We start from the raw sequence: 24,116 nt of genomic DNA on the forward strand, positions 1-24,116 counted from the left end.
AGAGTGTCCTTCAAGACCCATGCAGATACCTGAGTCCCCATCGCCAGGGAGACTGGAGGTGCCCTAAAACAGGTGCTGCCCCCGATGGTGGAAACATAGGCTCTGCCAGGGCAAGTGAGGCCCATGTCCCTGAGAACCAGTCCATTCAGGGCCAGGGGGGAGGGGAGAAATGTCTACTGTCCTGGTGATGCCCAGCCACAGCTTGTCTCATGGCCAAGTTGCCTGGTGGCATCATGGTGTTCCTCTGGCAGGTCACCAACACCTCCAAGACCCCAGGCTCTTTTCCTGGCACGCGGGCGCACACAGAGTCCTTGGCACCTGGATTAAGTCTATGACCTGTGGTGAGCCCTGCCCAAGCAGACCCAGTGTCCATTCATACAATGGACTCAGCTGGGCTGCCCCTGCCCAACAGATGGGCTTTTACAGCCTTGAACTTCAGCTGGGGCCGTCAAGAGTCCTGTCCCCTAACCCCCCCCCTCGAGGCTTCCTCACCCTTGACGTAAATTAGCGGATATAAAGAGGAGAGGATGCGGTCAGACCCTCCCATCATTCCACCTGCTACTCACGGTCATTCAACAAATGTGCCCCGTGCAGGCGAGTCGAGGGAAGGAGGGCGCCCCCACTTCTGATAGCCCCTCAAGTCCTCGAAACATAGCCATTTGGTGAGAAAACCAAGGCCCTCCAAGATCAGAGGTCAGTCCAAGGAAAGTGCCAGAACCAGGTAGGCCAAGGCCTCTCCTCTCCACTGCCCACCCTTCCCTGATACCCAGACTCCAGCCTGTGACACTGCTGGCCCCAAACCCAGAAGCTGTGACAGGCGCCCAAGGAAGGCGGGAAGTGGAATCAGATCTATTCCTGAGGGTCTGAAGGACCCCAGAGGCCTGTGTCTCCCCATCTTCCCGCTGACGAAGGCCTCAGAAGACCGGCCTCCGGTGGCTGACCAGTAGGCGAGGGTTCTGCCGGCCACAAGGGAAACTCTGGGCCCAGAGCTGCCAAAGTGAGTCGCTGCTGGCATCCCTCAACCACACGTTACAAAACCATGACGCCCTGTAGAGTGCCAGCCGGCCGCCTGCGTGTTGGAGGGATGTGGTTGCCAGACAGGTTGATGAGGCATCTGCCGAGACGGGCTCCAGAAACCAGGCCGGGGCTGTTGCCACACCAGGCGGCTCCCGGGAGGCCGAGGCCACAGGGGCAGCCACCGCCTCTCCCGGGGCTCATGGAGACTCACCTCAAACCTCAACATAACCCCCCCGCCCCCAGATTCACGAGCCAGTCACTGCCCCTGGGGGCAACCACTCCATCCGGGTAAGGTTCCCAGAGACCATGGCAGGGGCAGCCACCTCACCTCACCCCCAGCGAGGTCTGAGGCGGGGAGACTGCAGGGCTTTCCAAGTCCACAGTCAGGACAACCTACCTTGAACCATTAATAAAGATAATTATAGGCATGATGACAACAATGGCCAACTTTCGACAGGGCTCATTACACGCCAGGGACCACACTGGGTACTTTTTCTGGATCTTTGCATGTATTAGTTTCCTGTGGCGGCTGTAACACATAGCCACCAAGCAGACCCCTGAAACAGCACCAGTTTATTCTCTCCCAGTTCTGGAAGCTAGAGGTCAGAATTCAAGACGGCAGCAGAGCCACACTCCCCGCAAAGGCTCTAGGGAGGAATCCCTGCCTCTTCTGGCTTTTGGTGGGTGCTGGCAATCCTTGGGCTTCCTTGGCTTGTATTTGGATTATTCCCATCTCTGTCTCCGTCTCCACATCGTGTTCTGTGTGTCTGTTCACATTTTCCTCTTCTTATAAGGACATCAGGTGGGTTGGATTAGGGCCCATTCGAATCCACTATGACCTCAGCTCTCTCTTTTTTTTTTTTTCATTTTTTAAAGTTTTATTGAAATGTAGCTGATTTACAATGTTGTGATCACTTCCGCTGTACAACACAGAGATTCCGTTTCCATTCCAGGGTGACCTCATCTTAACTTGGTTGCCTCTGCAAAGACTCTTCTTCCAAACAAGGTCATGGTCACAGTTCCAAATGGACATGAGTCTGTAGGAGCCACGATGCAACCCACCATATCACGTGTCAACCTCCCAGCGACCCTGCTACTACTGCTCTTATCCCCCTCTTCTGGACAGTAAAACAGGTTCAGAGAGGCTGAGCAACTTGTCTGAGGTCACAAAGCCGGGACTGGAACCCTCTCTCTGATTCTAGATCCCACACCATATTGTCCCAAACATCACCCTCATCACCTATGGGTCTCATAGGGCCCAGCAGTTCGCTGTTCATAAAGCTTCTCCTGGCCGATGTTGCACCTTCTTGCCACCACGAGCTTGAGAGGCTCGGGTTGTGGTGTATAAAAGAAGCAGATCCCGTTAATTCACCTGGCCTATGTCATACGGCTAAAGAGTGGCAGTCTTTCGAAGCCAGGTGCAGTGCTCTCCACGAAGTAGGCTCAAAACAGGGGTGTAACGGGAACATTCGGGGCTTCGGCAAGTCAGTGGAGGCTATTGCCCCAGAGAGATCAATGGCTTCCCTGTGTTTACTGATAACACCCACTTCAGCGACACCTGCCAAAGCTCATAAAAGGGATTGTAAATCTGCAGCTTAAATTCACTTGCTCAGGTTTCAGCCCCTCGTCCAGGAGTGTCCTCTGCCAGCAGCATGGCCAGCTGTTGGAACAGTTACAAAGCAGAGAAAAACCAGGTCAAGAATCCACGAGGCTCTCACAGCTCACCTCTGAGCCGCAGAGCCTGGACTGTGGCGAGAGATGCAATGGGCACCGCTTATGCAGTGGCTCCCGGCGGAGGAGGCGTGAGACACAGAAACAGCTGTCATAGCCCAGCGCCAGGCTCGGCTCCAAGCCCCATCCAGCTTTTTCTGTTTGTCTGCCCAAGTGCCCACAAAGTAGGTAATACTGGTACCCCCACTTTCCCAGAGGAGGCAACGGAGGCTCAGAGAAGGCCACATTCTGCCGGTGAGTGGCCACGCCAGGACGTGGTCCCAGGTCTGCCTGAATCCGGAGCCTCAGTCTTGGTCTCTGCAGCGGTGACAGCTAGGGAGGCCTGGACCCAGAGTGGCCACTGTGATGGAAGTACCTTAGAGCACAAAAGGGACAGAGCGGGGCTGGAGGGAGACTTGAGACGGAGGCCAGGCCTGAGGACCAGGAGACGCGGTGAACTGGTGTCTCTGGGAGCCAAGCAGGGCAAGGGGGAGGCCGTGAACGGGCACAAGCAGGAGGGTGGGACCCTGGTGGGGGGGCTCCTTCCAATGCACCGCAATAGCCAGAGAGCTGTAACATGTAAAGGTTTAACACATCACCTTCTGACTTTTTTTTTTTCATTTTTGAGTCACATCTGCAGCATATGGAAGTTCCCAGGCCAGGGGTAGAATCAGAGCTGCAGCTGCCAGCCTACACCACCGCCATGGCAACACCAGATCCAAGCCACATGGGCAAACTTCGCCACAGCTGGTGGCAATGCCAAGTCCTTAAACCACTGAGCGGGGCCAGGGATTGAATCTGCATCCTCATGGATACGGGTCAGGTTCACCATCCGCTGAGCCACAATGGGAACTCCATCATCGCCTTCTGACTTTAAAGACACCAGTGGCTTTCTGTGAAGCTGACAACAGAATCCAAACTCCTTACGTGGCCAATAAGGCCCTGCAGGCCTGGCCCCAATGACCTCCTCAGCTCAGCTGTGCTCCACCCACACAGGCTTCCTTCTTTTTCTCCAAACATGCCACTGGGCCTTTGCACTTGCTGTTCCCTCTGCACTCCACGGATGCTGGCTCTTCATCCTTAGACTCTTAGCTCAGCTGTCCCCTCCTCAGAGTGGCTGTCCCTGGCCACCAGTTCAGAGTCAGCAGACCCCGGTTATTCTTGATGTAATTCCTGTTTTCTTTTTCCTTAGCATGTGCTGCATCCTGCAATTGTGGTTTATTCTTTGTTGCTTAATTGCCTTTTTCTCAGGAAGCCAAGGGCTTTATCTTATTCCCTGCTGATGTCAGCACCCAGCACAGTGCCTCACCCACAGTAAGTGTCCAGTGGATATTTGTTGAATGAATAGATGGGTAAGTTCACTAGAAATGTGGAGTCATAGATGGGTCACCCAAAGCCTGGGCACAGACTGGGCCAGCAGTTATGATGGGATGAGAAGCACAGCCCAAGAGCAAGGCCCGACTGGAAGCTGCTGGGGACATCCAGGGAGAGGAGAGAAGTGTGTGAGCCACGAGGGGCCAGCCGGGCACAAACAAGGGCAGAAATGCACAGAGAGGGGGTTGTTTTCTCAAGAGCAGTACAGACAGAACTCATGGCCAACCTGCTGGCATATGAGACCCTGGAGGGGCTGGTAAGAGCTTATAGGTGATCTGTCAGGGGACAAGCAAAAGGCAGACCCTAAGACAGCCTACATTCATTCATTCATTCATTCATTCACAGGTATGGAGTGTCTGCTATGCGAAGGGAGTGAGGAGGGCTGTTCTGAGGGGGCAGAGGCAGGGATGGGGTCAGAGTAAAGGAAGTAGGGGTTGCCTGGAGGACTTCCTGGAGGAGGGTGATCAGACCCTATGAGAGCTCTACCTCAGGATGCAGTTCCAGGCAGAGGCAGGGGGAGAGGCAGCAGGGGGAGCCAGGTGACTCTGCTGCTTCAGCTCCAGTCACAGCCAGAGAGACCAGACCAGAGAGGGTTCCTCCGTTCATGTCCTTCTCCAACCCGTAACAGGAACTCAGATCAGAAAGACTCGAAGGTGAACTTTCACCCCATAACCCTCTGCACCCATTTGAAAGCCGTCTCAAGGCTCTGAAGGCTAATTGCCCCTGAGTTTCTTGCGGGCCTGGGGAAAGTCCAAGGCTTAGCCGTCTTATCTTGTTAGGTGTAGAAGGGGCAGTTCTGGGTAGGGATGGCTGGGTACACAGACCACAACTGATGGACCTCAGAGTTCCAGAAATGAAAAGAAACAACACCTGCAAATACAACACCAAGAAAACGCCCCAGAACACAATGGCCCAGGAATTAGGAGCTTGGGCTCTGGGGTTAAAATCTGGGCTCAAACACCTCAGACAAGCCCCTTACCTCTGAGCCTGTTTTCCTCGTGTACAAAACGAGCATAACCATAACACCTGTCCTTCAAAGGGTGGTTGAAGAGATGAACCAGACAATGTACGCCCAAAGCCTGGTGCACTGGGGTATTCAATACCTAATAAGTGGTGGCACGTGTCAGGGGCCAGGTAGGAGTCGGGCACTGCTGGTCCAGCCATCTACAAAGTACCTGGCTTGCCTGTCCTCTTCCAAAATGTCAACATCATGAAAGACGAAGAAAAAACCCAGAAATGACTGCAGGTGGAACAGGCTTAAAGAGACACGACAATGCACGGCCACACCTCGGCTTGCATTTTCTTGCCCCATAAAGGGCATTATGGGGACAGGTGATGAAATGCCAACGCAGACCAAAGATTCAACAGCAGCGTTGTTTCCGCATCAAGTTGCTGATTGTGGTCATTGTACAGAGGTTATACCGTCTTGTTTTTAGGAAATATACACTCAAGTATTTAGGAGTAAAAAGGCATCATGTCTGCTGCTTCAGAGAGAGAGAAAAGGATAAAGCGAAAAGGAAATTTTAAACTTGGGGCATCGAGGTGGTGGGTATCTGGGAATTCTTTGTTTTATTCTTGCAACTTTTCTGTAAAGTCTGTAATAACGGAAGGAAAGAAGAAAGAAAAAAAACGAAAGAGAGAAATGCATCATCCCTGCCCTTGAAGGGACGTCCTGGCATGTCGTTCTGGTGGCAGGCTTCCAGCGAGGGTGACCAGCCATCCAGGTTTGCCCAGGACTGTCCTGGTTTTAAGACCGAACGTCGTGCATCCTGGGAAATCCCTCCGTCCTGTGTGAACCGGGGTGGTGGGGTGCACTACTTCCCAGAGAACCTTGTGGAGGAAGGCTGTGGACAGGCGATGAGCCTCTGTGTGGCCCCAGGGCCGCATCTGCAGTGGGGGCAGGTTTGCTGTGAGTGGGCAGAGTGCAAGCTGGATGCCTATCCCATCCAACAAGGGCCGGCGACTTACTGGCAAGGTTAGGTGTTTGCTTCAGAGAACAAGATGTCAAAGCAGCCCGGCAGCTCTTCGCCCGCCTTGAGGCCCCAAGAACGGGATGAAGCAGATAGGAGGGGGCAGCCCCACTCCACGGACACCTCCTGACCAGTTGCTCACTTGGCCTCAGGCAAATAGTTAACACGCATCTGAAGCCTCTTCAGCTATCCCTGTGACCGGAACCCAGCTTGTGAAGGCTGGATGGACACCAGGCCTCTGGCCCTGGCAAAGCACATCATGGCTGAGGAATGTGGCCTGCAGCACAGCTCACCCGGCTGGGCCTGCCTGGTAGGTTGGCAGCTGCCAGGGGCGACCTGTGGGCGACCCAGGCTGCTCGGCCACAGTGACCTCCTGGGGGACCTCCCTCCTGGGGGAAGCGGGGCAGAGTCACCTCCGTCCTCAAGAGTCCCTCCCCACCAGACATGAGGGCCTAAGCTCTAACCCATAGGCTGGCAGGGCTCCGAGGGGGTACATGGGGTTTGCACGTGTGCTTTGGGCTCCATCCATGAAGGCCCTAGATACCAAGATTACCACGAGGGTACCAGGCTGTCAAACACCCCGCGAGGAGGGTGCCCCTCGCCAAACTCCCACAGCCGCCTCCGGGCCAGCTGTGAGGCAGTCTTTGACCTTGGCCACCTTCTTATTTTAGAGGAGCAGCAGCTGCCCACCCAAATTAGCTGCCCCTTGTTCAGTCTCGGTTCCGCCGTTCACATGCCTCGCTGCTCAGGTTCTTCTGATAGTCAGGTTGGCAGCGTGCTGCCCTGCGGGACTGTTTTCCTGAGGGGCTGGCTTTACCCCAGCCGAGTTCAAACAGGAGAAACGCTGCTGAAAGTGAGCCTCCCCCTCACGCCTGCCGTCTGTCCTCACACTCACTGCCTCTGAGACAATCACGGTGACCAGTGGCTGGTGGATCCTTCTGAAAGGTCGTCCCCAAATCCCAGCTCACGCTAAGAAAGGCCGGTTCCCTCCCAAACATCAGCACAGCACACAGACTGCTTTTTTTTTTTTTTTTTTTTTTTTTTTTGCTTTACAGGACCATACCTGCGGCACATGGAGATTCCCAGGCCAAGGGTCCAATCGGAGCTGTAGCTATGCCAGAGCCATAGCAACGCAGGATCCAAGCCTCTTCTGCAACCTACACCACAGCTCACGGCAACGCCAGATCCTCAACCCACTGAGCAAGGCCAGGGATTGAACCCGCAACCTCATGGATCCTAGTCAGATTCATTAACCACTGCACCACGACGGGAACTCCAGCACTGCCATTTTTAATTTTGAGGTCGGGACCACCAACTTCTTTGAGAGTCTAGTGAAAAATTAAGAATCCTCTCTCCAGGAGAAAACAAAAACCTATGCAAAGATTTTGCATTCAGCTTCTGGAGGGAGGCTCACAGATGCCGCGTTAAGAAGCCATCATATAGGGGAAAAGGCTGTGGGTGAGAACATTGCATCTGCTATCACGTCTCTATGGATGTTTCTAGATTTAGTCATTATAAAGGAAGCAACGAGTCTGTTCCACTGAGAGTCACAGAAACAGCCCGAGGAGTTCAGTTCAGATTCCAGAAGTAAGACTCCTTATCACACTCTGTCCACTAGGGTACATACCTCTCGCGGTGGCCGTGCTCCTTGACCTCAGCTCCCCAGAATGTGGCCGTGGAGTGGGGCTGCTGGACTGGGGCTGCTCCTCCCCGGGCGCTAAGGCGCTGGGGCCCAGGGCCACAGACCCTACCTGCAGCTGCCGTCTCGCCTCCGGATGTGAAACCAGACCCCGCGCCTGGAAGGCTCTGGAACTCACACGCTCAGGGAGGTATTAATATTTTATGCCCACAGCCGACGAGGACTCAGGTTAACCAAAGTCTCTCCAGGAAAGCTCTGTCTGGAAGCACAAACTCCATCTCTCAGGCAGGATTCGTATGGCACTAAAGAGAATCTACCAGAGAAAAGCTACAAGGAAACAGAGTGGCTGCTCAGAGGCTGGCGTCCATGGGCTCAGGGTCTGAGTTTGGGGCCATTCAGAACCAGGAGCTTCCCTTGGGCTGTAGCCATACACTGGTGTCCTCCTGGCTCTAAGTCAGAGGACACTGCCCACAGTGAGGACATGGCAAGAGCTGAAGCCAGAGAGTCAAGGGCCCCAGCTGACTGTCTCCCAGGCCACTCACCTGGCAGAGCTTCAAGCAGACGGGTCCCATAAATTCGGAGCAGAGCCAAAGAGCCACCTGGTGCCTGGCTCCACGGAGACACTCGGCACCTTTTATCTCCCTTTCTCTCAAGGTTCCTGGAGCTCAGACGCTCTCCAAAGCCTCATGCCACCCATGCAATACGTCCTGGAGATTTTAGGATGGTGGCTCCCCCGCCCCCCAAGCACCATGGCCATTTCCTAAGGCCAAGGATTGTCATTAACTTGGGTCACAGTCACGAGGCCTTGGATGGTCAGCAACCCCCCTATGCTTCCTGAACCACAAACCTTCCAGGGGGCAGTTTAGAGAGGAAAGAACTGAAGACTCTCATTTCTGGAAGCCCACGTACACTCTAGCAGGTTCTGTCCTGCAGGCTAAAGCCACTTTGCCACCTGTGGCTTGTATACTGAGAAAAAGAATACCTAAGCACTCGCTGCATACCAGGTAGCAACGTAAGCATTTTCAGGTGTGTTCCCATTCATTCCTCCAACAGCCCCTCGAGGTAAATCCTAGGAGAAACCTCTCTTGGATTTGCAGCCCAGTACCTCTGCTCTGGACCCCTGGGAGCTTTCCCCTGAAGGAGAAGGGAGGAGAGGGCAGCTCATGGCTCTTGTCCCCGTGGTGGAGCCCAGCTTTCCCTTCGTTACCTTTGCAATGGCCCCGTGAGGTCAGAAGTGTGCGTATGTCCCTTTCTCAGGTGAGGAAGCCGGCATGAAGCAACTTGCCCGGCAACTCAGTGGCAGAGCTGAGATTCAGCCCCGGGCTGGACCGTCAAAGGCCAGGCCCTTGCTGGGCACTGCACGTGGCAGCCCACGTGTGGACGTGGCCTTGAGGAACTGGAACAAGGGGTGGTGGTGGGGAAGCCTTTGCAATGTGGGTGGCGGGAGCAAGGCTGGCGGCAACGTCTGGTCTGCATCTTTGCCAAGATCTGCTTCTATTTGTCTCCCTGAAGAGACAGCCTGGGGTGGGGCCTGAGGGTTCTGGGCAGGGGTCCGAGCCTGGGTTTCTCGTCCCAGCTCTGCCCTGACAGATCCAGTCTTTTCACAAGCCTGGGCGGAGGGCAGGCTCTGCCCACCCTTCTGGCCCTGATGCTTTAGGATATAGGAGCAGGAAGCAGGGCAGATGAATAAACCCCCACCCCTTCTGGCCTGACTTTCTTTCTTTTCTTTTCTTTTTCCTTTTTTTTAGGGGCACACCTGCAGCATATGGAAGTTCCCAGACTAGGGGTCGAATCAGAGCTACAGCTGCCAGCCTACACCACAGCCACAGCAACGCCAGATCTGAGCCACATCTGCAACCTTCACCATAGCTCATGGCAATGCCGGATCCTTAACCCACTGAGCAAGGCCAGAGATCAAACCCGCAACCTCATGGTTCCTAGTCAGATTTGTTTCCACTGAGCCACGAGAATTCCTGGCCTATCTTTCAATTCACACCAGAGAAGCAGCTGGCACCCAGAGAGCCACTCAGCCCCCCTCAATAGCAAGTGCATCCCCCCACACCAGCAGAGGGCAATGACAGCAGACACTGTCACTACACCCATTTTACAGATGAGGAAACTGAGGCACAGGAAAGTCAAACAACTTGCTCAAGGTCACCACAAACCCAATAAGCTGCAAGGCCAACGTACCCAGTAGGTGCAATAGCCACAGCACCCAAAGCCTAGAGGACTTTTAGAAGCCCAGGAAAATATTTTAATTTCACTTAAAAGCAGAAGGAAAAAAAATAAACATTCAGGATGAAGAAAAATGGTTTCATACATAATAAAGTATTCAGCTTTACTCCAACATTGGAGTAAATAGATTTTTAGATTTTTCTTTTTAAAGAAAAAGAGAAAGGGTCCACAAAAGCAAAGAGCCTAGGGCTTGTGAAAGTTATCAGGCTGAAACTTGAACCCAGATCCAACTTCCCTGAAGGCCAGGGCTGGCAGAGAAATGGCCATCCCCTGCCCTGGTGTCACAGGAGCAGCACCCAGGGCCATCCCAGGAGCTGCAGTGTGCACCTGTCGAGAGGGTCGCTGCCAGAACGGCCACTCGGCCATGCATGCTTGTCCCGCTGGCCACAACCCCTGGTGGGCAGGCCATCTGGGCTTGATTCCTGGTCTCCAAGAAGCTGTTTCAGGGGCCAAGTCATTCAGGGGGAGAAGGCAAGGAAAAACATGCCCTACCGGTGCCTGCCCAGGAGAAGAATGACAAAGATCAGCCAGAAAAACATTCTGGATTCTTTCTCACCTGAAAGAAAACAAGAGATGGCCTGGACGCTGGGAATGCTGTTTGAAAGACTTGGTATAGCCCAGGGGGGACAGGGAACCTTGGCTTTGGAGTCACATAGACCTGGGCCGGGGTTCCCACTCTGCCACGTAGTTTGCTGTGTGAGCTTGAGAAAGTTACTTCACCTCTCTGACTCTGTTTTCCCATCTGGCAAGTGGAGCAATAAAGCTCTCCTTCCTGCACACATACTCAACAGGGTTGTAGTGAGAGTTGGTGGAGATACAACGCTTTCTGTAGAGAAAAGCAGTTGCAACTAGTAAAAGACAGAAGAACATTCACTTGTTTGGGAAAGAAAAAAAACCTGATGCCAGCATTCCTAGGGTCTTGAGTATTTGTTATGCTGTGCGCTTACCCGAGATGTTGATACATTTAGAGAACCCACTAAAGCCACCGTAACTGAGCCCTACGGTGAGATCAGCCTCCTTTTCCCTCCAAGTCTTTGAGGGGACAGCTCAGACGAAAGGTGGTAACCTTATCATTGAAACGGGAGTGTCACTTCCAATGAAGGCGTCATTGGAGTCGGAAAATTCAGCAGCCCTGGTGGCTTTCACCACACTCGAACTTCCCAAGTCCAGGATTACACAACCAGAGGCAGAAACCGTGAAATCAGAACAGAGGCCTGAGTCATGAGCAGACCGGGGCGGGGGGGTTCCCTCCAGGTGAGCAGCGCTGTGACCCAGCAGGTAAGCCTGTCTTACACGGAGGCTCAGCGCTATAGTTAGAACCACAGCTGCTCACGGTGGGGAGGCTGAACCCTGCTAATCCAACACGGAGTTTCTCAAGGCCATGCAAAAGCCCCTGGCACAAGGCAGCCTCCTCAGATGACAGCACCGCCAGGCCCCTCCCCCAGAGCAGCGTCTCTCAAACCACATCGCACCCACGAATCACCTGAGATGCAGTTAAAATGCAGCTGAAGATTCAGCGGGGCTTCAGAGACGGCATCTCTGACAGGCTCCTGAGTGATGCTGACCCCACTGGCGAGGATCAGGACACCCACTGCCTTTTCAGGCAGGTGGCAAGGTCCTTGGGTGCTCTTTTGCCACAGAGGTTTTGAAATGACAACGAAGTGCAGGCATTTGATGCTCTTCTTTTAAAAACGTAAGGTTCCGATAAAGCCGAATCCTCTCCTGTGACCACGTGTCCTATGCCATCCTGCTTTGGGACGCCGCTGCTTGTGTTTAGGGAAAAGTTTTTTGGGTTTTTTTTTTTTTTGTCTTTTTTTTAGGGCCGCACCCACGGCATGTGGAAATTCCCAGGCTAGGAGTCAGATCAGAGCTACAGCTGACGACCTACACCACAGCCACAGCCAAGTGAGATCCGAGCCGCATCTGCCACCTACACCACAGCTCACAGCCTTGCGGGATCTTTAACCCACTGAGTGAGGCCAGGAATCAAACCCACGTCCTCATGGATGCTAGTCAGGGTTGTTACTGCTGAGCCATGAGGGAAACGCCTATGGAAAAGTATTTTAAAAGAGGGATTTCTGCAGAATCATCTTGGAGTGGCTCTTCTTTTATAAAAATATCAGCCCTGGGAGCCCAGAATGGGGGAGAGGACAGTGGTTCCCTCTTCCTCCTTATGTGAGACACAGTAGCTGGAGAAGAGAAGCTGGGGGGTCGTCAGGCACCCCATCAACCCCACCAGGACCCCCTCCCCTAACTCCTGAACACAGACATAGCACTCTGGGGATGTGGTCCAAGCACCGTAGGGAATTCTCTCCAACGGGGACAAGTCTGGCACCGGGAGCAGGGCTGTGTACCCACTGAGGCAGCCAGGCAGGGTGGACCTCAAAGAGGAGCTTCCAGCCACATCCCGAGCTCCTTATCTCACGCCTGCTCCCCCAGGAAGCAACCCCCTAGAGCTCCTGGGACCCAAAAAGCCACGACGGCATCGATGTCAGTATCAGAGGCCAGAACATCAACGAGCAGAACCCCCGCCCCCATCTCTGGGTACATCCCCCTTTCTGATGATACCTGCAATTTGGAAGGAGAGGCTCCAAAATTCCTGCAAAGGAATTTAAAGCCACCCCTCTGCTTCCTCGGGGAGCTCAGGGACACAGCTGGAGCGCACGGATGGTAAGTGTTAAAGCAATGCTGTACCCACGGCATGTACTTAGTTTACCGATATTCGGTACTTAGGAAGGCATTTCCTCCGTCACTTTTAAAGGAATACACAGATGGTGGTTTAAGCACACATGATCAAATATATTGTTTGATTAAAAAAATTGCTAAAGGTTACCATCTGCTAAAATAATCTTAGTGTTGTTTCTTAGCGGAGCTGTCCTCACTTCAACTATTCCAGGCCGAGGAAACATCAGTTAGTCCCTAAGCAAACTGTGCTCCCACTTTCTAAACATTAAAAAAAAAATGTATTGCAGGAGTTCTCTTATAGTGAAGCAGGTTAAGGATCCAGAGTTGTCACTGCAGTGGCTTGAGTTGCTGCTGTGGCGTGGGTTCGATCCCTGGCCCGGGGAATTTCCACATGCTGTGGGCCCAACAAAATTTTTATGTATATATATTTATATATATACATATATAGATATAGATATGTATATATATATATTTATCAAAGGTTATATTCATTCATTATTCGGTACCATATTCACCTTCAACCTTTTTTTGTGTGTGTTCAAATTCTGAAATTTCTGTTCAATAAAAATACTCGTGGGTGGCATCGAGGGTGGGTGTTCATTACCCTTTGGTGTCCCCACTGCCCCCTGCTCTGCAGAAGCAGCAATTCGTCAGCGAGGCTCAGGCCACCACCACCCCACCCCACCCCTGGCCCCCAACTCTATGTGCCTCGAGGAAGCAGATCTAGGAAACGGTAGGAGCCACCTGCCACTAGTAGTGAGGTTCAGGAGGATAAAAAAAGCAACCGAAAAGCTTCCTTCTTTGCCTTTCCCCTTTGCCAGGACTGGATCCCGGCAGGGCCGCTCCACCCCGTGAGTGAGACTAGAGGGGGGTTGACTTCCTCTTTTGTTCTAGGCACCCGGTCATGGGAGAAGGGCTGCGTCGTTCCCCTCAGGGCACTTCAGCACTTAAGTTATTTGACAGAGGATTTCATCATCACAGAGTTTTGGCCACGGGAAAAAAAATACACCATCTTTTAGAAATGAAATTTACAAATTACTAAATCAAATCATTTATCAACAGCCAGAAAAAAAATCAATGTTTGTTGGTTGTTTTTGGTTTTGTTTTGTCTTTTTAGGGCCACACACCCGCGGCATATGAAGGTCCCAGGAGGGTCGCATCAGAGCTGTAGCTGCCAACCTATATCACAGCCACAGCAACCCCAGATCCGAGCTGTGTCTGCGACCTACACCAGAGTCATGGTGATGCTGGATCCTTAAACCCAGTGAGCAAAGCCCGGGATCCAACTTGTGTCCTCATGGATACTCGTGGGAACTCGTCGTTCTGCTGAGCCACAATGGGAACTCCTCGAATGTTTATTGCATCCCAACCTGCTCTGAACAAAGAAGCTGGAAGACCTTCCAAAAAGCAGCAAAGACACATCTATGGGAAGTCAAGGCACTTATCTTCTGTGGATGACAACTGAGCTTCTGTGGATTTCCAGAAGTGACCAAAAGGAATAGAATAAGAGCTGTTGTCTCCTGGGTATTTAACAAACACGCCAGCGATTTCTATGGCATTTCATTTAATTATCAGAATATCCTGCTGAGGCAGCACTCATCAGCCCCCGTTTCGGAGACTAACAGAGGGATTAAGTGACTCATTCACAGTTTCGTAGCTAATACAACTCCATTCTAAGCCAGGCACCTGTCTCCAGACCCCTGGTCCTCAGCTAGACCTCACTGGATTCCAGAGTGAAGCTAAGCCACAACTGGTGTGCAGGTCACTGCTTAGGGGAACGCAAAGGTTGCACGCATTTTCTCGTCAGCCTTTATCACCCTCTCCTCCCCTCCCCCCGTGGGGCTAAGAGCATTATTTTCTCTTGATGAAGAGCTAAACCTCCCACTCAAGAAGTTGAAGAGCTCAGGCAATGTCAAAAAGGGAATTTTAATAGCAGCGTTTTTCTGGAGTCCGGCTGAAAACTCTCTCATGGATGTGCCCCAATAAAGGCACAAAAACATGCCCTCTTGCTCCAAAATGATTTTCCTGACTTTCATCTCAGCCTTTTAAAGATGCATCATCTGATCAGTTCGTCTTTACAAAGACTAACAGTGTGTAGAGTATGTGAATACTTGTGTGTGTGTGTGTATGTTGCAAGGGTGACAGTTGGGGAAGGAGGCAATGACTGAGGGATTCCATCAACTCCACGGGAGACAAACAATCACAACACTGCAAACGTAGCCGCAAACCGGAGCTCAGGTTGCCATGGCAACCACTTAATTGACATTTTCATTTTCCCAGTATTTGTTCTGGGCAGGTGTGGGCAGACACGTGTCCCCAGGGATGTGTGAGGAGGAGGGTGTGCCCATTTGCCACTGTCAGTGTTCACAGCTGGGGTGTGGCACTACCCCCAGGTAAGGCTTTGGAACTGGGGTCTTGGAACGTTGTCACCGAGCCTCTGTGCCCTATGGGGCGCCGTTACTGTGTTCAAAGAGGCAGAGATGACAACATCCCCATATTCCACCTCGGCATGCACAGGACAACGAGACTCAGGCTGAGGATCCTGCAGGGCGGCCATGGCAGAGCCTGGCTCGGACCCAAGTCCACTGACTCCTGCTGGCTGTCCCACACTGGCTTGCTGAACCGGGATCAAGCAGGAGGGATTGGAGAAAAAAATGAGGTGTGGAGACAGCAGATCACAGCTTAAAAATCCATCCACAGAGCAGGGTCTTCTTCTTTTTTTTTTTTTTTTTTTTTCCCTCAAAGAATGGTTGTTTTCTGCACCAATTCGGGCCTTGCCAGCAAATCTGCCTCCAGAGGACAAAGACCAAGCAAGTGGGGGTGGGGGCTCCGTGATCCAGGATGGAATTATACTCAGATTTCCCTTTAAGAGCAGCTTACGTTTTAGCCACAAACCTCCTCCAAGCAGCCTTGAGAATTCAGCATCCGTGTGCCTTGCAAGCTGTACTGCAATCCTAGAGGCAGCCCTGGCTCAGTCTTCAAAGCCTCGACACACACAGAATACTAAACACATCGAGTTCCCGACATGGCCACCTGGTTACAGCCCTGCCCGAGCTTGTCTGCAGCAATTTCTCTCAAAGGCGCGGCTTCATGTGTATTTGTTACCAAGCATTCGTAGACAAGACTGCATTCGGAAAGCACGGCTCCACGTGGGAAAATATGAGCTGTCAGCACATCCTTTTCGTGGGGGCAGGAAAATCTTTAAGTGGAAAATATTGCTTTTATGACTTCTCCACGAGGAAAGAACGGGCTGAAATTGCTATGGTGCTGTAGCTTCCATTTTCCAAAAAGCAAAATGCTTTCAAGAAGCACATAAGGTTAGACTGCGGCACAGCTTTGCTTAATCCATTTTTTCCCCCAGGGTTTGCATTGTCATCTTTGCTTCCTGAACCATTCCTACACCTTCTAGTTATCACAAATCGCATCCTGGATAATGTATTGTGTCTCCGGGAGTGTGAAAACCAAACAACAAAAAGGCACTCCTGCATGAGACGTATGAAACTCCAGGTAGAACGTGACGTGGCTGGAATGGCCCCTGCATGGGTGCAGGAGGCCTGAAGAGTCCCATGCAGAGAACAAAATCAGGGGCATCTTCCTAAAACCTGAGAACAGCATTTTGGGAAATGTCTCTTATTTTAGGTGGTACTGCTCCCCAAAATATTAAAGATTATTTGTAATTGTCTCTGTAACTAAAAGGCTGGAAAAAAAAATCCTATAAATTGGAGACCTCCCCCATGGTCATTCTTTTCCTTTTTTCTCCTTTCATTTAATTTTAATGCCTTTGAGGAGTTCCCATTGTGGCTCAGTGGTTAACGAATCCAACTAGGAACCATGAGGTTGCGGGTTCCATCCCTGGCCTCGCTCAGTGGGTTGGGGATCTGGCGTTGCCCTGAGCTGTGGTGTAGGTCAATGGGCTACAGCTCTGATTGGACCCCTAGCCTGGGAACCTCCATATGGCACGGGAGCGGCCCTAGAAAAGACCAAAAAAAAAAAAAAAAAAATTTAATGCCATTGAAATTTAATTTTTTTTTTACTTTTGTAGGGCCATACCTGTGGCAATGGAAGTTCTTGGTCTAGGGGTCAAATCAGAGTTAAAGCTGTCAGCCTACACCACAGCCACAGCAACGCCAGATCTGAGTTGCATCTGCAGCCTACACCCAGAGCTCATGGCAATGTGGGATTCCTAACCCACTGAGCGAGGCCAGGAATCAAACCCATGATACTAGTCAGGTTCTTAACCCACTAGGCCACAACGGGAATTCCCCATTGACATTTAATTTAAAGTACTTCCTATGACTTAAAAATATAGGCATTCTGGCTAATATTATATTTGATGCTTTATACTTGAATGTAAAAAAGTGTCAGGTTTTATTTATCCAAACTAACTCAGATCTAAGTTTCGGGGTTTTTTTTTTTCAGATCTAAAATTCCAAGATATTTGAGCAACACACTATTTGTCAATGTGACAGTTTCTCTACTATTTTAAGCACTTTCTTTTTCATCACCATCTTTTTGCCATCAACAACACCACTCTGCTGTCTAACAGACTCTTCAAGTTGGCTCCCAACTAAATTGTCCCCTCCCTGCAGCCCTGCCCCCTCCTCCATAACCGGCTTGTCGCTCAAATCAAAATCCTACAGCAAGTCCTTTCATTCTGCAAATCCTCAGCCCAGCCATTAGCAAGTCTAGCAGACCCCACACACAAGACAATGTCAAACCAGCTCCCACACCCTCACCCTGGAGAACCTAGGAAGCCACCTCGCCAGGCTCCCCATGTCCCCCAGTGTCCCCTCCACGCCGCAGCCAGAGGAACCTTGTAAAACCAGAACCTACAACGCGTCCCTTTATTCAGTCTTTGCATTCAAGAGCTGCACACTCACTCTGGGCCAGTGCTGTTCTAGCACTTTCTAGACCTTGCTAGACATTGCATTCTTAGGGGGACAACAGACAAAATTAAAGAGGGAAAGGTAGAGTGTGCTAGAGGAGAAGGCGAGCTATGAAAAAAACAAAAACAAAAACCCAGGAAAGGAGCACATGGAGTAGGGTGAGGTCCAGCCCTTTATTGTATTTCATTATTTTGGCCACACCCATGGCACGTGGAAATTTCCAGGTCAGATGGAACCCATACCACAGCAGCAACTCAAGCTACAGCAGTGACGTCATCGGATCCTTAACCCGCGGCACCCCTGGGAACTCCCATTCCAGCCCTCTGAACAGAGGGTTGCGATTTTCCGAAGCGTGGTCACGGAAAGGGGCAGAGAGAGACCTGGAGGAGGCAGGAGAGCCATCCAAACAACACCCGGGGGAAGAGGTCCCCCCTCCGAGGGCTTCCCATTCCATGAAAACAATACCCCAATTCCTTACCACGGCCCACGGAGTCCTCTAATGCAGTTTCTCTAATGCAGGTTGCCCTCTGCTCTTCAGCCACCAACCCGCCTCGGTCTGCCACTGTGGCTGCCAGGCCCTTTCCCATCTCAGGGTCTTTGTTCTGGGTGTGCCCCTGTCTGGACTCCCCATGCCCGCCTCCACGTACACCCACCCCACGTCCTCATCTCTCAAGGCTGCCTCCCGTCCATCCTCAGGTCTTTAAGGATGTCACCTCTGATAGGGAGAGAGCAGGAGAATCACACAGGTGGTCGTAGAAGTCCCAGTAGAGGACCACAGATAGAGAGGGGAACCGAGGGAACTCTGGGAGACCCCGGTACCATAATACCGCTCAAGAAAGCCATCAGAACGGAGCCGGCTTGCTTAACTCTAAAGCCCTCCATGAAAGCACAAGGTAGGCCTCAGGTCATTCAGGGAAAGATGAAATGAATGAGGCCTGCATTCAAGGTCGGCACGATAATGATCTTAGGACCAAGGACAGGAGTTTAGAGAACGATGCTATTCCAGAGGAGGAGACCCTCACTACGCAGGAACGGGAGCTGACTCTTCACCTATCTTCGCGCAGGGTGGCATCCTTCTGCTGCTTTGCAGAAGCACCATGACCGTCCTTGTTTGACCTGAGAGTGTCAAATACTCTCTTACCCAATACGAAAAAGAAGCTAGTGAGGTGAGCCTGACATCTGCTCGAAGAACAAGGAAGGAGGCAGTTTTTTCCCACTCCCCACTTTTTTTTTTTTTTTTTGGTCTTTTTGCCTTTTCTAGGGCTGCTTCCCACAGCATATGGAGGTTCCCAGGCTAGGGGTCGAATCGGAGCTGTAGCCGCCAGCCTACGCCAGAGCCACAGCAATGTGGGATCCAAGCCACTTCTGCAACCTACACCCCAGCTCACAGCAACACCAGATCCTTAACCCACTGAGTGAGGCCAGGGATTGAACCCACAACCTCACGGTTACTAGCTGGATTCGTTAACCTCTGCGCCATGAAGGGAACTTCCCACTCCCCACTTTTATAAAAATTATAAAAATGTAGCCCATCCACTGCTTGGGGAAGAGCTTCTTGGCCCGCCGGCTTGTATCCCTCACAAGCACGCTTTTTTTTTTTTTTCTTTCCTTTTTTTTCTTTTTATGGAAGGTCTTAGGCTAGGAATTGAATCAGAGCTGCAGCCGCTGGCCTACGCCACAGCAACATGGAATGCGAGCCACGTCTGCAACCTACACTGCAGCTCACAGCAATGCCAGATCCTTAACCCACTGAGCGGGGGCCAAGGATCAACCTTGCATCCTCATGAACACCAGTCAGGTTCTTAACCCAGTGAGCCACAGCAGGAATTCCCATCCTATTTAATCTATTTCTTGCCTATCACTTTGTCTCTTATTGAATTCCTTCTGCACTGAGACACAAAAAACCTGCGCCTCAGTAAGTCCCAACACCAGGTGAGTGATTCTAATTAAAAAAATCATGGGTTCAAGTCCCAGTCTGGCTTCTGGCTGGGTTCAAATCTCAAGTGTCATCAGTTTCACTTCCTCAAAGAGGCCTTTTCTGACCACCCCCCATCCTCTCGTCACCTGCCTTCTCTGCTTTATTCTTCTTATGGTTCTTATCACCATCTGAAATCACCTTGTTTTCTGCCCACTTCCCCTACCAGGAATGCCAGCTCCGAGTTAGAGAATCCTATCGGCCTGTTCACAGCCTGGAACAGGCCCTGGTACAGAGCAAACATTCAATACATATTTATCGAGTGAGTGAATCAATCATCAGGTCCTGCTAGATAATGAATTTGTGAATAATTAACGCAACCCAGGGCGGCAGATCGAGAATCACTCAGAAACTAATCAGCCCTCATCCCAGGCGCTGCCATTTTATCAACAATGAGAACAGCAGCAAGACCAGTACACAATGCAGCAATTCGATACGAATTCGCCAATTTCATGTCGTAACTCAATTTAGTAAAACAGTTGAGCACGAAAAATGTGAGCATTGATTCAATTCTTTCACCTTGACCATCTCTTTTTAATCTCATGACAACCCAGTGAAAGCTAGCCCATTATTCCCATCTTCAGGAGTCCAAAAAATGAGGTTTAGGGGAGATTTTGTGACTTGTCCAAGGTCACTCAGCCAGCATGGGGTAGAACCAGGATGCTAACACCAAGCCACACAACTGTACTCAAATTCTTCTAAATACATATCATGGAGCACCTACTGTGTGCAAGAAGCTATGAGAATTTCAGATACATTATCTCACAGGCAAAGAGTTTTTTTTTTTTTTTTTTTTTAGGGCTGCACCCACAGCATATAGAGGTTCCCAGGCTTGGTGTCAAATCAGAGCTGTAGCCGCTAGTCTATGCCACAGCCACATCAGATCCAAAACATGTCTTTGACCTACACCACAGCACACAGCAATGCTGGATGTTTAACCCACTGAGTGAGGTCAGGGATCAAACCTGCGTCTTCATGGATGCCAGTCAGGTTCTTTTCTGCTGAGTCACGACGGGAACTCTGAGATTTTTTTTTTTTTTTTTTTTCAGGGCTACACCTGTGGCATATGGAAGTTCCCAGGTTAGGGGTCAAATCAGAGCTACAGCTGCCAGCCTATGCCACAGCCACAGTCACAGCCACAGCAATGCGGGATCTGAGCCATGTCTGAAACCTACACTGCAGCTCACAGCAACACCAGATCCTTAACCCACTGAGGGAGGCCAGGGATCGAACCCACATCCTCCTGGATACTAGTCAGGTTCTTAGCCCGCTGACTCACAACGGGAACTCCCAGACATGCATGACTTGAAGGAACAACCCCTTCTCCAGAATATTCCATCCTGGAGAAGGGGGGGTTTTCCTTTATCTACAAGCAACGTGACCTAATAGGCAAGGTCCGTTCCCTCTGCTCCTTACCTGTAAGCCATGGCCCATTATCGCCGAGACCAGGACGCCTCCTGGGGAGGGGGCTTGGAGTTTGGCAAGAACAGCTCTGTTGGAGGTGCAGGGGCCAGGCCAGTGCCAGCCAGGGGCCTCCTTTTCGCCTGTGCTGGGGTCTCTCTCCCACAGTCCCCTCCAGCCCCTCCGCAGGGCCCAGCTGTGGGAGCTCAGTAACACCAGGGCTGGAACCGTGAACATGACGCCTCCCGGCCTGGCTCACTCCGTCCAGCTGTGTGAGCAGAGTCTTCCAAACGAGAGCCCCTGCAATAGTCTATGCCCTGGAATTTTCTGCTTGGTTCACCAATTTCTAGCAGTGGCTTTGGTGGAGAACAAGGCAGGCATTCAGTCTTTAGGCCAGCGGTTACAAGCCTTTGAGGACAGGCTCCTCAGCTTCCAGGAAGATGGCCCAGGTCGCAAGCAGGGGGCCTTAAAATATCACCCGTTGAGGTTTCTACCCAGTGTTTCTCCTCTGTGGTTCATTCCGTCTTGAAAAGGATCAGAATTCTAGAGGGGGGCGGTGGGGGCAAAAATGAAATAAATTAAGCATCCGATATTCAAGTGGGAACAAGCTGTCCGAAACTGAACCTTAGCTTTCATCCCCCCACCCCAGTTCTGCTCCCCCCACCCCAGTCTTCCCTTCCCAGCTGATGACAAGTGCCTCCTTCCCTCGCCTCGAGGGGAAACTGCAGGTGTCTTGGGCTCTCACTCTTTTTCACACCCCACAGCCTCTCAGTCACAACCCCTGGCAGTTCCATCTTTAAATATCACCAAGAATCCGATCCCTTCCCCCCACCTCTTCTGCGCCCACCCTCTCTATGGGGGATGGTGCAGTAGGCTCTGACCGGTCTCCCAGCTCCAGCCCTTAATTCGCTACTAACACGTCTCAACTCAGCATCAGAGTGGAGCGGTCAATCCTGTTGCAGATCAAAGTCAAATCAGGTGACTCTCTCGCTCAGAGCCTTTGGTGGCTCCCATAGGGCTCCAGGTAACAGCCACATCTTCCAGGGACCCTCGAGGGCTCTCTGTTCCAAACCCTCACTACTCCCCACTCCTCCAGCCTGCTCCTGCAATCCGCCAGGCACCCCCGGGCCTTTGCACAGGCTGCTTCCTCTTTCTCCATGGAAATTATCTACATGGCTTCCTCCCTCCCGGCCTTCACAGCTGCTCAGATGTTTTTCCCTCAAGGAGGCTCACCAGGACCTCCCTGAAGATGACAGCCCATCCCTCCCCTTCCCCTCTGCCCCCCCCCCCCGCTCCCCTGGCATCCCTTACCTGCTCTGGGTGCTTTTTCTCCTTCCCAGCACCTAACCCCCCGACCTGCTAATGACGCCCTGATCGGCTGTGCCTAGGGCTCCTAATCGATTTTCCCCTGTGAGTGGGAGTAAGTCCTACACAGGGAAGCTCCTTCTCAGCTTCGTTTGCCAGTAAATGGCAGGCAGCTGTAGGAGGCTGGCACATGCAAGGGGTTCAGGAAAGTTTGGTGAAACGAAGGGGAGGCCCCGCGAGGCAAGGAATTCCTGCCAAACAGAGATGAGAAAGAGAACAGAGGAAACTTTTGGGATGTTCTGCCCCTCTGGGAGGTGAGATGGGAAAAGGGAGTCGGGGCGGGGCTACAGGGACCAGTAGGCACCTCCCGCAGCCTCTAAGCCTAATGCCTACCCCACCCCAACAGAGAAGGGAGGCTGGGTGGAGGGGGAGTTCCATCCCTGCCAGGGAGGGAGGGGCCTAGAGGACGCCCACCCACGGGTCCTCAGCTGCCCTGAGAGCAGGGTGACCTGAAATCAGGCAGAGAGAAGCAGATGGAGCTGTAGGATGCCTCTTTCCCTACCTGTGGCCGTTCAGCTGCCTCCAATCTCAGCACTGGCTCTTGCAGGCACTCAGCTTTCTAAATAAAAATCGCGATTGCTGAAGGAAGCGAAGGACAGAGAGTGCGCCCAAGAGAAGCAGCTTCTCTGAAGATGCTGGGGTGTCAGGGTTCTGCCGGCATACCTCACCCCCCAGGCCGAGAGAGGGGATGGCACCGCTCACCCCACACAAATGCAAATTCTTGTCCGATCCATCCTGGCCCCGACTCTTCTAAAGAATCCGGTCACAGCCCGTCCTGCCTCCTCTCTCTCCCTCTCCATCTGGGTGTTAAGGAGAAAAGCAGATTAGAAATGGTTGGTTCAAAGCCGCACCACCGGTCTGCATGTGTTCCATTCCAACAGGTCCAATTTCCTTCCCCAAGCAATCACTCAGGTGTTAGGTTTTAAGACACCTTCTACTTACATAAATTTTGTGACCTCGACTCTGGCCCGGGGTAACCCTTTTCTGAGCAAAACAAAGAAATGACCCATAAAAAGGAGCTTGTTTTCCTTTGTGATTACAAACGGAGTCCAGGCAGGTCAAACACACACAGGGCTGCCCGATTTGCTGTTATAAGCAGGGCAGGTGAGTGCTGGAAGGAGACGGGCAGGTGATATGGGTGAATAAGAGACAATTAAGATGTCTTTTTCAGGGTGGGGGATGGTGATAGCTTAGGAGTTGGGGATTAGCAGACGCAAGCTATTTTATACAGAAAATGGATAAGCAACAGGTCTTACTGTGCTCATACAGAACTATGTTCCATATCCTGTATAAACCACTGTGGAAAGGAGGGGAAAAAGACATTTTTCATCACCTTATTGTTCAAAAGTATACACTTTTCAATTAAGTCCCGATGCCAGAAGAGTCCTTTGAAAAACAATTTGTTAATACTCTGAAAAATTATTGTTGGGATATCTTTGTTGTTAATTTAAATTTTTATTATTTTTATTATTTTTTTTTTTTTTAGGCCCACACCCGTGGCATATGGAGGTTCCCAGGCTAGGGGTCGCATTGCAGCTGTCGTCACTGACCTACACCACAGCCATAGCAACGCCAGATCCGAGCCATGTCTGCAACCTATACCACCGCTCACAGCAACGCTGGATCCTTCACCCACTGATCGAGGCCAGGGATTGAACCCGAATCCTCATGGATACCAGTCAGATTTGTTTCCGCTGCACCCCAACGGGAACTCCTAATTGAAATTTTTAAGAAACATTTTTTAAGCTTTATTAAGTCATTACTTTATATCAAATGCTCTGAAATCACCAGGTATCTTGAGGTGTCTACTAAAACCGTAAACCCATATGACCCAGGCGGGTGTTCGGTTGTTATCATGA

At 51.5% G+C, this 24,116-nt stretch overlaps 1 protein-coding gene across 7 annotated transcripts in view; it reads right to left on the reverse strand.

Annotated features, from left to right (window-relative positions):
• KIFC3 (kinesin family member C3) overlaps positions 1 to 23,397 on the reverse strand; it is a 70,802-nt gene extending 47,405 nt beyond the window's left edge. For 3 of the 7 annotated variants that reach the window (XM_084959781.1, XM_084959783.1, XM_084959777.1), the window contains exons 1-3: positions 23,200 to 23,323; positions 22,760 to 23,057; positions 20,908 to 21,435 (exon numbers count right to left, since the gene is read on the reverse strand). In XM_084959781.1, coding sequence (XP_084815907.1) covers positions 20,908 to 21,129 — 222 coding nt within the window. In that variant the 5' untranslated portion in view covers positions 21,130 to 21,435; positions 22,760 to 23,057; positions 23,200 to 23,323. Of the gene's footprint in view, positions 1 to 20,907; positions 21,436 to 22,203; positions 22,719 to 22,759; positions 23,164 to 23,199 lie in introns of those variants that run through there. The other 4 variants (XM_084959782.1, XM_084959776.1, XM_084959775.1 and 1 more) reach the window with 3 other exon arrangements.
• Between the last annotated feature and the right edge of the window lie 719 nt (positions 23,398 to 24,116).

Source organism: Sus scrofa, chromosome 6, assembly GCF_054392235.1.
Source record: "Sus scrofa isolate SSC_HxYL_T2T_F1_AM1 chromosome 6, Sscrofa_HxYL_maternal_Yorkshire_Landrace_v2.0, whole genome shotgun sequence".
NCBI classification, from domain to species: Eukaryota; Metazoa; Chordata; class Mammalia; order Artiodactyla; family Suidae; genus Sus; species Sus scrofa.